The 13,327-nt window shown below is 56.6% G+C and overlaps 1 protein-coding gene across 3 annotated transcripts in view; it reads right to left on the bottom strand.

Annotated features, from left to right (window-relative positions):
- WIZ (WIZ zinc finger) overlaps window positions 1-13,327 on the bottom strand; it is a 32,326-nt gene that overhangs the window by 15,369 nt on the left and 3,630 nt on the right. For all 3 annotated transcript variants that reach the window (XM_069881550.1, XM_069881552.1, XM_069881551.1), the window contains exons 2-3: window positions 11,240-11,691; window positions 1,087-1,147 (exon numbers count right to left, since the gene is read on the bottom strand). In XM_069881550.1, coding sequence (XP_069737651.1) covers window positions 1,087-1,147; window positions 11,240-11,691 — 513 coding nt within the window. The remainder of the gene's footprint in view (window positions 1-1,086; window positions 1,148-11,239; window positions 11,692-13,327) is intronic.

Genomic DNA, 13,327 nt, shown 5'->3' with positions numbered 1-13,327 from the left:
CTTGCTCCTCCCCACTCTCAGCTTCTCCTTCCCTGTCCCCTCCTAACTTCTCGAGATGTTTGCATCCCTTATTCCTCCTTAGCTCAGCAGGTATATTTGCTCTTCACAAAGATCTTTGTCGCTCCAGGCCCAGGAGCTCTTCAAAGCTGCATAAACATGGATTTAAGAGCCAACATGGATCACACCAATGGTCTCTGGGACCGAAGGATGGTTTGGCTCCACAATTAAGTGGAAATCCTTGGCTCACGCCTCTCCACAGCGGAGCAGAAAGTCTTTCTTCCCTGAGCAGAGACCCCAAGACACAGTGGATCGAGGTGGTTCCTCCCCATCCTCATGGTGAGGCCCACGTCCTCCACCATCAACTCCAGCTTCTCCCTCTACAAATACACAACCAAGAGTGGGATAAACCCCATGGTGTCCCAGCTCCTAAACCATCCCTGGGGAAGAAACCTGCTGGATCGCAGAGCCCGAAACCTAGAGCCTCAACCTCGAGGCAAGGAGCTACCTTGGGGCAGCAAAACACGATCTCCTGGGTCGAGTTGTGCTGCCGGGAGAACAAAAACGGCTTTGTTGGAGAGATCAGAGCTGCCAGCTCCACACACGCTTCTCCCACTGCTTCTCTCGTTCTTTCTACATGGCTTTGGGACAACCCTTAGCGGCTTTGGGACACCCCGAGTGGCTTTGGAGTAACCTCATAGGCTTTGAGACACCCTACATGGCACTGGAACACTCTTAGAAGTTTTGGGACACCCTTATCGGCATTGGAACACCCTCATCAGCTTTGGGACACCCTACGTGGCATTGGAACACTCTTAGAAGCTTTGGGACACCCCGTAGGAGGTTTGGATGGGGAGAAGCAGATGGTTTATTGGGAAGCAGAACCAAGTGAGATGAATCGGAGCGGTTAACACTTCTCTGTGGTGAGCAGCCTGCACTGGTTGGGTCTAGAGGAACCTCTGATGCTCCTGCTGGTGGGACAACCCTGTGGAATCAACCGAGGAGCTACTCTGGGGCCTGGTGGAACTGGAGCAGCACGAGCAGGAGGAGCCAAGCTCCCGGGCGCTACGATGCCCCTTGGGAACTTACCCGAGTTCGGTCCTGGGAGCCGTGGCCGGGACGGCACCGGAGAGGGCAGGATCAGGCTCATCTGCAACAGAGAGGAAAGCTCCAAGGTCAATGCCCAAGAGAGGCTCCTTCAAGGCAATTTGCAATCAAGCCATGAGATTTTTTTGGTGGGTCCAAAAGCTTTCCCAGCAGATCAACCCCCTCTGCTCCGTCCGCCCGTCCTTCCCTCTGCAGCCGGGTCCGGATTACTGGGGGATCTCTAAGCCACACTTAAGAGGGTTTAATCCCCCGCGCAACTATTTGATGTTCCTGCAGCTAAGCCGTTTAGCGGGAAGATGTCCACGCCGCTGGCCACGTTCCCGCCGGCTGGAGAGGAATCCAGCACGGAGCCGCGGCCGAGCGGCTGGACAAGAGCTGGGTCAACCCTGCGGAGACACCCGGTTCCACCAGCTCTCCGGGTGGAGGAGCAGCTTCACCTGAAAAGCCAGGATCAGCTTCCCGTCCTCCTCACAGCTCCGGAGAGCCACCAAAGGCCACGCTGCTCCAACGTGTGAGTCTCCTCTGGAGATGGTGGGGTTGGAGCTCTTCCTTCTAGAAGGCTCAGGACAGGCTGCATCCATGGGCTGAGGCCAATGGAATGAGGGGAGACCTCATCGCTCTGAGCAGCCCCCAGGAAGGAGGTTGTGGGGAGGTGGGTGCTGGGCTCTTCTCCCAAGGAGCGAGCGATGGGGTGAGAGGAAACGGCCTCGAGTTGCACCACGGGAGGTTTAGGTTGGATACAGGGAACGATTCCTTCATGGAAGCAGCTGCTCCAAGCAGTGGTGGCGTCTCCATGCCTGGAGGGGCTCCAAACACGTGGAGATGTGGCTCTGGAGGACACGGTTGGGTGGGCTGGGGGTTGGACTGGATGAGCTGAGAGGGCTTTTCCAACCTCAATGATTCCTTGATTGTTTGGATGCAGAGCCGAGACCACACACATCACCGGGGTGTCATCAGTGCCCATCCCGGAGAGGTGGCAACGTCCCTGGCATCCACCTTGGGATCCAGGGCCAAGCTAGAAGGTGACGGGCAACACTCAATCAGGAAAATCTGAGTCACCCTTGGGCCAGGGTGGGAAACGATGGGACAAACCCAACCCTCACAAAGCAACAGATTGGAAACGCTTCCCTAAATCCCACGGTGAGGAGCAGAGAACAAGGATTGCCGAGAAAGGACAACAGCAGGAGCTTCTCGGGGACTCCTTTGTTCTCCAGAGCTCCAGCACGGCTCCTATTTTTAGACGCCGTCTCCTTTAGAGGAAAACAGGCGGTGATTTATCTTTCTCCTGAGGAGCACATAACCACGGCTCCCTGCAAATCCTGGTTTCTTGGAAACAGTGAGAGATGAGGGAGTTCAACGTCTTGGAAGGCTTGGATTTACCCTCTATGGTCAATCCAGCTGGAGCTGCTGCCCCTCCACAGGCTCCTCCCAGGAGAGAACAGGCAATCTCAATCCATTTGTGTCTCCTCCAAGAGCTCAAACACCCTCAGTCCACGGCCACGGGTCCTCGGGTCATGGCCATGGGTCTTTTCCTCTGTATTTTTCCAAGAGTTGAAGCAACCCAGGCCACCAGGACGTTGAGTCGGCAAAGCTGGTGGCCAAAACAACACATAAAAGCCAGAGATAAGGGAAAGGCTGTGAGTTTCTCCATCTGGGAGCAGTTACGTGGACACCAGGAGCTCGCCTGGCTGGGGATGGATTCAGCCACGGTTAATTACACAAGTTCCAAAGGGCATGGACTGAGAAACACCAAGATCTCCAGGAGAGGCCCGGCTTGGTGAGGCTTCCTAGCTCCCTTCCCTTCTCCAGAAGGTCTCCAGCCCCTCAATGTCCTTCTTGTAGAAGGATCAACCACTAAAATGCCTTCACTGAACCTACAACACCCTCCTCCAGGCTTTGTTTGTTCCCCAGACCATGGAAACAAACTGAAAATGAGGCGAGAAGGGGTCATTTGTCTCCTCCCCAGGCAGGAGGTGGGACCTGAGCCATTTGTGCTGTTGAGCAAGAGGTGAGTTATTGCATCATCTCCCAGGGAAGCAAGAAGTCCCCAAGCACGATTTAGGTCTGGAACAATCGCTCACTGGCACCACGACCTGACCCAACTCTTTGTAAAAGCCCCGTGGTCCCTGGAGGTGTTGAAGCCAGGTTGGACGGGGCTTGGAGCCCCTGATCCAGTGGGAGGTGTCCCAGCTCATGGGTTGGAACTGGATGGGCTTTGAGGTGCCTTCTAACCCAACACATTCCAGGATTCTGTGAAATGCAGGGAAGCAGGAGCTTCGTTTCCACAACCCAACCCACCTCCAAATCCATCCCAGAGCCCTCAGCTTGGCTCTTCCAGCCCAAATCATCCATGGAAGAACCACTGTGGAATCACAGAACGGTTTGGCTTGTCCCACCAGCACCAAGTCCAGGGGGATGACGCCCTCCCTGGTCCTGCTGGCCACCCCACGGCTGATCCAAGCCTCTTGGCCACAGATTTTTCAGCAATAATGAGTCACCCCCCTCAATTCTCAAGACGGCACCCAATTCTTCACAGAATGAAGGTCCCGTGAGGTTTCCACAAGCTGCTCACGACGGAGCAAAAAGCTCAACTGGAGGAAGGAAGCAGCCGTTGGCTCGTGTCCCTGGGCCTGCATTCCATCCCGACTCGGCAGAGCTCAGGATTCCTCACGCGCCTCTGGAACACGGAGCCGTCGAAGCGTGACGCATCTTGAGACGTTGGCTCCGCTCCCCGGGATGTTTCTGGTCAGCGAGAGCTCGCCACGGTTTCACTGACTTCACACAAACACCTGGGTGAAGCTGAGCTGGAGGCGCTTTCCTGGTGAAGAGCCAGCAGGTACCACCTGAGCCGGAGCAGCAGGACCTCAGCGTGGACCCACGGAAGAGCCAGCAGCTTCAGGCACCCGCCCCACCACCAGCGCGTCTCCACCAGGGACCCCGTCTCGCCTTGAGCTCCGGGCAGGCAGGAGAAGGCAAAGCCGAGGATGAGGAGCCTCATCTCACCAGACACCAAGGGCTGGAGAAGCCCCATCGTGGTGGAAAGGAGATGGGAGCCACACCAGCTCCCAGTGCTTCCCTCCTGGGCCAGCGCGGCCCCTCCAGGCCTTGCCAGGACCACCCCGTTCAATTTTGATCTCCCAGTCTTCAACCGGACGAGCAGCGTCATCCTCTCAGAAGCAGCCGTGATGTGCCGAAGAAAGAGGCCAACCTGGAGGCCCACGAATCAACGAACGGAGCCAGCAGAGGACAAGCTGCCTGCCTGGAGGAAGGGCCTCACCCTTCCACGAGCGATGGAGCCAGGAGACATCCCCCCATCAGCCCTGGGACCTTGCGGGGGGCTCCACCGCGGCTGTGAGCACCACAAGCCAACAGTGAGGGATTTGGAGACCCAGTCGGACCTACCTGCTGGAGGTAAAGAAGGAGAATCGCGTCATAGCGGCTTAAAACCCAGCAGGACCCATGAACAGAGGAAGATCTACAACGGGTCACGAGGGGCAACGACTCAGCGAGAAGGAAGCATTGAGAAGGTGCACTAAGAAGTCTCCTGAAGAGCTCAAGTGACATCCTATACCTGCTCCTGACTCCAAACGGGGCACTAGGAAGGTCCACGATGTGGAGAAGGGCCAGGCAGCAGCGCCCCGAGGGAAAAGGAAGGGGTTAAAGTGCTGGGAAAGCCAAGGGTGATCCAAGAATCCAAAGAGAAACAAGGATGATCAACCAGCACTGGGATGAGAAGCTCGTTAACCGGATGATGGAACCTGCCCTGCTTGGAGATCACAAGGGAGCTGTGAATCACCAGCGGCGTGGCTGGAGGAAGGTGGAAAACACCCAAACCATCAAAAAAATAGATGAAAACAACCCAAAACCCTTGGTTGTCCCTGAAACGATGAGCGAGGAGACCCCACGTGGGGTTTGGTGGTGTTGGAAGGATCGACTGAAAGCGAAAGGAGAGCGAGGGAGGGCGACGGCGGCTCCGGCGTGGATTGTGGATTGTTTAGCTTGGCACGGCCCAACGGGAACCCGACACTCCTCCAACGAGGAGCTCTGCTCGTGTTTCCAGCCGCCCCGCGCTCCACGGCCAGAGGACACAAGCCAGACTTGGGGGTTTGCAGCTCTCCAAGGGGAGATGTACCCATCTCCCAGCCCCCAGATGCATCCTGAAGGCTCCGAGCGCCGCAAGGCAAAGCTTTGGGCTGCGTCGCCTCCAAGAGAAAGGGAAAAGCTGGGGGTAGGAGCCCCAAAACCAAGGTTGAGAGCCTGCTCCCAGTCTCTAGAGCTTCCCATGATCCATGGAGCTGGTGGAGCAAGTCCAGAGGAAGCCAGGGAGGGGATTCTGCCCCTCTGCTCTGCGCTGGGGAGACCAAAGCTGGAGTCCTGGGTCCAGTTCTGGAGCCTTCAGAACAGGGAGGACCTGAAGCTGGTAGAGCAAGGCCAGAGGAGGCCATGGAGATGATCCCTGGCCCAGGTTGCCCCAAAAGGATGTGGCTGCTCCATCCCTGGAGGGGTTCAGAGCCAGGCTGGATGGGGCTTGGAGCCCCTGATCCAGTGGGAGGTGTCCAGTGGGTGGAACTGGATGGGCTTTGAGGTCCCTTCCAACCCAACCCATTCCAGGATTCTCCCCACGTTTCAGGCTTGCACAATTCCAGGTTCTAGTGACACTCCCAAGTGCTCCAAACCCAGGGTTGATCTTGCTGCCAACTCCCACCAGAGACACTCGGCCCACAGCACCGACCCCGCAACGGCGATCGCAAACCCAAACCCTCTCGCTCCGAGCCCAGAAAAAGCTCCCGCAACGTGCTCGTGTGCTTCAGAAACAACGATGAGGCTCAAGATGCTCAACCCACCTTCCCAAGCGCCCAAGCCCTGCTCCGAGACGCCAAATCTCCTTCCCAAACACCCAAACCCCACTCTGAGACACCAAATCTCCTTCCCAAACCCCACTCTGAGACACCAAATCTCCTTCCCAAACACCCAAACCCCACTCTGAGACACGAAACTCCCTTCCAAAACAGCCAAACCCTGCTCTGAGACACCAAACCCCCCTCCCAGAAACCCAAACCAAACTCCCAGGTGCCACGTCTCCTTCCCAGATGGCCAAATCCCACTCTGAGACACCAACTCCCCCTTCCCAGACACCCAAAGCCTCCTCCGAGACACTCAAACCCCACTCCCAGATGCCAAATCCCCTTCCCAGACGCCCAAGCCCTGCTCCACGATGCCAAATCCCCTTCCCAGATCCTCAAACCCCACTCCTAGATGCCAAATTTCCCTTCCCAGAAGTCCAAACCCTGCTCTGAGATGCCAAACTCTCTTCCCAGACACCCAAACCCCACTTTGAGACACCACCACCCCCTCCCAGACCCCCAAACCCCCGTTCTGAGACGTCTTCTCCCAAGCTCTCCTGAACTCCCCCCACCTCCCACAGGCCCGAGCACGTGGGGATCCTCTGGATCAGGTGTGGAAGCTCCAGATCGAGGATGGATGCTCCATAAAACCTGGTACCACTTAAAACCTTGGAGGCTCCTCAGCTCTACCCTCAAATCTGGTGGGACAGGGATTGCCTCTGGACCACCTGGAGAGACAAACACCTCTTCAGCAGAGCTCCCCACCCAGGCGTGTCCCCATTCCCAAGCCATTTAAGAACAAAAGGGAAGTGAGAAAGAGCTCCAGGGTGGGACAACCTTCCATTCAAGTCTTCAAGAGCCCAAATTGAGCCTTTTCAGATGATTCCAAGCCCATCCTTGAAAACTCTTCCATTTCTATTGCACCTAAAGAGTTACCAGCCTCCTCAACTCCATCCTCTCCATCCGACTTTAAGCAAGATTAACATGACAGGGCGGCAGAAAACATTCCTCGTCAGCAGAGGACGCATCCAGCATCTCCTGCAAGAACAGTTTCCATCCAAGCTGCTTGACGAGCATCCAAGTAATGTCGCAAGCACGTCTCGTTTGGATCCGTCTCCGTTAAATTTCCAGCAGATCTTGGCTGCTCCCAACCAAGTGGTTGTGTTTTCACCAGAAGAGAACGCAGGCGATTCCCAAAACCGTCCACTTCTCATTCCAGGTCCCCCCAACCCTGCATCTTTCACCCTGTTCCCACCACCTACCATCAGGTTTGGGCTTCACCGTTGTTAAAACGGGGTTTTAATCACCTAAAAAGCAACAATCAGGGAGTCCTGGAAGTCTGCGAGGCTCAGCTTTATTGGACTGGGTCCTCGGCATGAGTGTGGGTTCTTGGAGCCACCTTGGTGCCAAGAGCTGGTGTTTCTGTGGAGATTTGAGGGTCCCTGGAAAGCGCTACCTGGTGGCATCATGTCCACCACGTTGGGAACACATCAGACTCCAGAAACAAGGATAAGACTGAGCCCAAAAAAGCTGCCGAGATAAAGCTGCTGAGATATTTTCTCCACTCAACCATCCCACGCAGAGGAGAGCTGGGAGGGCCAAACACCCCAGGGTGGAAAAGCAGGACTCTGACCCCTGGACCATAGAATCGTGAAGGTTGGAGAAGACCTCTTCGCTCGTCCAGTCCAACCCTCAGCCCAACACCACCAAGCCACGTCCCCCAGCGCCGCAGCTCCATATGGTTTCAACCCCTCCATGCACGGAGACTCCACCACTGCCCTGAGCAGCCAATTCCAACCCTTCACCGCTCTTTCCATGAAGGAATCTTCCCAATGTGCAACCCAACACTCCCCTGATGCACCTTGAAGCTGTTTCCTCTCATCTCATCACTTGTTCCTTGGAGAAGAGCCCAAAACCTCCCTCTCCACAACCTTTCTGGGAGCTGCTCAGAGCGATGAGGTCTCCCCTCATCCTCCTCTTCTCCAGGATAAACAACTCCAGGTTCCTCAGCCACAACCCCTGCGCTCCAGACCCTTCCCAACTCTGTTCCCTTCTCCGGACGCTCTCCAGCCCCTCAATGTCCCTCTTGGAGCGAGGGGCCCAAAACCGAACCCAGGATTCAAGGCGCAGCCTCAGATCCTCTCCACGGCCTCGTCTGGACTCACTCTAACAACGAGACCCAGCAGGCAAATCCCATCCGGGTCCAAAGTCAACTGGGAGACGCCGACTCTCCTGGTTGGGGCCCTTCAACCACGGGCTCTGCGGGGCCCCCGGGCCCATCCCTGGTGTTCAAAACGGGAGCGAAGGTGCTGTGAAACGTCTCCACCTGCTCTTCCCCCCTGGGGAGGAGGCGGCCAACATAATCGTGTTACAGACCAACATTTTTAGTCCTCTGTTTGCTCTAAAAGCCCCTTCTAGAAATACCTGAACAATAAAAGGAGGAGTAGGGAGAATATTCAGTCCCTGTTGGATGCAGAAGGAACAGTGACAGGGATCTGCTGGAGGGTTTGAGGTTCTCCAGAGGGATCTGAACAGGCTGGATCCACGGGCTGAGACCCACGGGATGAGGTTTGAGCAGGACCTTGGGGCAACAACCCTGGGCAGCTCCAGCCTAGGAGGAGTCTGGCTGGAAAGGGCCTGGAGGAGAAGGACCTGGGGGGGTTGGTGGGACACGAGGATGTGGAGGCTCTGGAGCGAGTGCAGAGAAGAGCAACGAAGCCGGGGAGGGGGCTGGAGGAGAAGAGGAGCGGCTGAGAGAGCTGGGGGGGTTCAGCCTGGAGAAGAGGAGCCTGAGGGGAGACCTCCTTGCTCTTTCCCTGCAAGGAGCTGGTGGAGAGGAGGGAGCTGGGCTCTTCTCCCCAGGGCCAGGGGCCAGGCCGAGAGGGAACGGCCTCAAGCTCCACCAGGGGAGGCTCCGCATGGACAGCAGGATGGAATCTTTCCTGGAAAGGGGCCCTGGGCCCTGGGACAGGGAGGGGGTTGAGTCCCCTGCCCTGGAGGGGTTTGAGGGCCGGGTGGACGAGGAGCTGAGGGACACGGGTTAGTGACTGATGGGGACGGTTGGACTCCATGATCCCGTGGGTCCTTTCCAACCTGGTGCTTCTATGATTCTGATTCTTTGTTCTCCACTGCAGCCAGACGTGGAGCTGCAGAAGGAACGGGGCAAACCCGAGTTTCATTCTCTCCTCAGCAGCAAATCCAGTGGAGGATGAAGTGGCCTTGTTCCTGCTGGGACTGGGAGAAGGTGGCAGCATCTCCAGCCCCGGCAGCGCTTTGCTCTTGCAAAAGGGCTGTGGCAAGGACTTCACACGCTCCTCAAGAGCTTTTTATCCCCCGATATTGAGAGAAAAAGGAGACTCAGGCCACTTGTGGAGGTGTCCTGGACACGTGGCAGCTGGGATGGACCGGGAGAGCAGCCCGTGATGCAAGACAGAAGGGAGGTGACCCCAAAAACCCAACGGCGCGTTCACAGCCAGCTTGTCCCAAGCAAGAAGTTGGCTTTGCAGAGCCAGAAGTGACACAACTCCACCTTTCCTCCCCATAAATGCCCCGTGGAGAAGAAAGATCGGGTCATGTCCTACTTTCCAAGGCAGCAGGAGAATCCACGACCGTGCCCGGTGTTGCCCGTGGCTTATTTTTAAACCGTGGCCCGGTTAAGCGCGAGTGAGGACACGGGGGGAGATGCTGCTGGATTGGGAAGGTTTATTTATAGCAGCTGAAAGAGCGGGCACGGCAGCTGCTCCCCGGCTTGGACAACCGCGTCCTGGGCTGGAGAAGTGGGAGCAGGAAGGCGAGGGAGGGGACTCTGCCCCTCTGCTCGGCTCCGAGGAAACCAAACTGGAGCCCCGTGTCCAGTTCTGGAGCCCTCAGCTCAGGAAGGACCTGGAGCTGGCGGAGCGAGGCCAGAGGAGGCCATGGAGATGATCCAAGGGCTGGAGAACCTCCTGTCTGAGGACAAACTGAGTGTTGGGGTTGTTCAGCCTGGAGAAGCTTGTGGGGAGACCTTAGAGCAGCTTCCAGGATGGAAACTGGCTCCAGGAAAGCTGGGGAGGGGCTCTGGATCAGGGATAAGATGAGGGGAACGGTTTTGAGCTGAAAGACGGAGATTGAAATGAGATCTTGGTGAGAAATGTTCTCCTGGGAGGGTGGGGAGGTCCTGGTTGCCCAGAGCAGGGGTGGCTGTTCCATCCCTGGAGGGGTTCCAGGCCAGGTTGGATGGGGCTTGGAGCCCCTGATCCAGAGGGAGGTGTCCCTGCTCATCGCAGGGGTGGAACTGGATGGGCTTTGAGGTCCCTTCCAACTCAGCCAATTCCATGATTCTACAGCAACAGCTGCCAAGCACGGGAACAAAACCTTCTCCCAGCGCACAGAGGGCACCAGGCAGAGCCCCATCTCACCTCAGAGCTCGATGGTCTGGGGTTAAAGACCATCCACAGCAAGAAAATGCATCAACATCCCTCACCACCTTCTCCCCAGCCCATGGGGACATCACCGTGCTCACAAACAAACACCTCAACCATCAAATCCTCACTCTGGTGCTTCCCCACGGCACAGGAGGAGAGCAACCAACTCCAAAAGTCTTTGAGACGAGTTCCATGGCCAAAAGCTTTGTTACCCAGGCTTGGTGGGGACACAGCGAGGAGTTCTGCCACTCAACTTTGGGGTTCCCAACTGTTCTCCACATCCCAACTCAGCCCTGCCCATCGTCTCGGACTCAAGCGTTCGATTATTTATCTGCTTGGCAACAAGATGACATCTCTCGTGGCACAACTCGCGGGCCAAGAGGCTGATGAAGCAATAATTCGTGAGGAAGGTTCCCGGGCCTGGGAACTCTCCCAGTGGGGAGAAGATGAAAGCTTCATCTCAGCCCAGGAAGGAGATAACGTTGATGAACAGTCACGGTTTCACTCGCAGCCCCCTCACCCGTGCAAGGAACCGTGAGAAAGGCAGGTGGCACCGTTCTGCTCCACTCGGCACGACCGCAGCTTTGCCGGCGATACCGAAACCATCCAGGTCAACAGCACGACGCAACAGCCCCCACCCAACACCAAGAATTCACACGCTGTTCTCCCTCCACCAAATCCACGTCTCTCACCAGATCACGTTCTCTCCACACCAAGGGTTGAGACCATCTCCGACACCAAGAGAACAAACACCCACCGCAAACCACGGCGACGTAACCACCGGGAAAACCAACCGGATCATCCCGAGCGCGGCCACCCGCGGACAGAGCACCAGGAGGCACCCCCAGTGCCAAAGAGCCACCCCGAAAGCACCGAGCGAGGACTCACCGGCCACGTCGTGAGCTTCCAGGGCGACGTCGGGCTCCTGGCGGGACAGCGATGAGAAGAAGTCAGGATCCTCCTGCAACGGGCGCAGCTCGGGGCCAGAGGGTCCCTTCCCCTCCCTGCTCATCGTTGCTAGATCATCCGCAGCGTAGAAAGAATCTTCCTCAAGCTCCGTCTCCACCGCCGTCCCAGATAAAGCCGAGTTCTCCAGGGGTTTCTTCACATCCTGAAGGAAAGCGACTCTTCGCTCCTCGCCTGGGGGGCACTCAAGGGCAGGAAAAGTCTCTTTGTTTGGCTCCGGCGGCATCAACAGGGATCGGGATCCTCCATCTCCTTGGTGCTCCGAGAAATTCGGGAGAGTTTTCTCCATCCCTTGCTGACTGTGCTGGGTCACTCGGAAAAAACCACCGCGCCGGCACTGGGGAGGGTGGGCAGCCAGGGAGCGCCGGAAAAACCTACAGGAAAGAAGAGAAAAAGAGGTGAAAATGGGAGAAAAAGGCTGGATTTTGGTGGAGAAACGCTGGCGGCTCAGCCCGAGCGAGGAAACCCAACGATCTCAGTGCCTTGTTGTGGTCCCAGAGCTGGGAAAGGCATCGGATCATTGCTTTTCCCTTGGAAAATCGGTGCTACCAGTAGTCAATGCGGTGCTGGAGCTGAGAGACCCCAAAAGGAGCTGCTTGACCCCAAAAGGAGCCGCTTGACCCCAAAAGGAGCCTTTTCCCCATCTCTTACACCATGATTTGCTGGTGGAACATCCCCAGGCTCACTCCATCCCCCGCCACGCATCCCCAAAAACCCCAAATAACCCTAAAATTGATGATTTACCCCCAAAAAATATTCAAACCCCACCATGAAGCTGTGGTTTGCACCCCAGGTTGCCCCAAAATCGGGGTGGCAGCCCCCAAACCAGGGGATCTGGGGACGTCGCGATGGAACCTTCGCCCCGGATGGATTCAAGTGGATGGGACAAAGAGGGAGCTTCAAGCTGGGGGAGCTTGGAAGGGCTCAAGGACCCCTAAAACCAAACTATCACCCCAAAACTCCTTCCACCACCAGACACTGCTGCACGTTGAAGGGTGAGGAATCGAATAATCAGGAGAAATAAAGGCTCCTGCTCTTTGCAGGGTGGAGCTTGTGGGTCAAATCCTGCCCTAGGAGGGCAAAGAATGGAAAGAGAGGAAGAAAGAGGCTCTGAAAAGCCGGACTTATCGGCTGCGCTGGAGGATAAAGGCACAGGAGGAGAGGGAAGGAGCTAAATTTACTCCAGGAGCAGGCAGGGATGCGACTATAAATACCTGCAAGGTAGGAATGCAAATGAAGAAGGAATTATACGAGCTGGCACAAGACATTTCCCCGCCCCGGGGCCGAGAGCAAAACCTCAACACCTGGATGGAGCGAAGCCCAACACCCAGCAGCCACCCCGAAACCTCTCGGTGGCCGGCGCTTCCCAATCGATGCCCGGAGCCAACGTGGCTCGGTTTGACGATAAGCGAAAAGAGAAAGACATTAAATAAATGAAATATTGGATTTGATGCCAGCAGCTTTCTTCCATCAGGATCAGACGCTCCGGCTTCGGTTTGGATGGAGATTCCTCCGGCATCGCCCTCAAACAGCCCCCACTGCCGGCGCGATGCTCTCGCCCCAAAGAGCGGTGCCGCTTCCCCCACGTCCACGAGGATTTTGGGGAGCAAATCCCAAATTTAGGGATGGTTTGGGGTTCGCAGCGGTGTCAGCTCAGGGGTGTCCCACCAGGATGAAGCCGCTGCTCTCACCGCACCAGTTTACGGGGAGGAAGCAGAATGAGTTTTAACCACCGTCCGGCTTCAATCCCATCGGATGCGCACGACTCCCACCGCGCCGGCAAAGAGCGTTGGAGAGGTTTCCCCACCCCAGGAAGGACGTTGGTGCCGCATCCCCCACTTTGCTCACCACAAAACCCCAGATTTATCCGAGTTTTCCCTTTCACTCTTCCCAAAAAGAAGAATGAAAGGATAAATCGCTCCTTCCAATCCCACCTTTCATCCCCAAAAACCCACTTGGCTCCTTTCAAGCTCACCAGGAGGGGAAAACGCACCCCAAAAAGACCCGAGT

Source organism: Phaenicophaeus curvirostris, unplaced genomic scaffold (genome assembly GCF_032191515.1).
Source record: "Phaenicophaeus curvirostris isolate KB17595 unplaced genomic scaffold, BPBGC_Pcur_1.0 scaffold_51, whole genome shotgun sequence".
NCBI lineage: Eukaryota > Metazoa > Chordata > Aves > Cuculiformes > Cuculidae > Phaenicophaeus > Phaenicophaeus curvirostris.
This window is presented reverse-complemented; position numbering and strand designations above follow the sequence as displayed.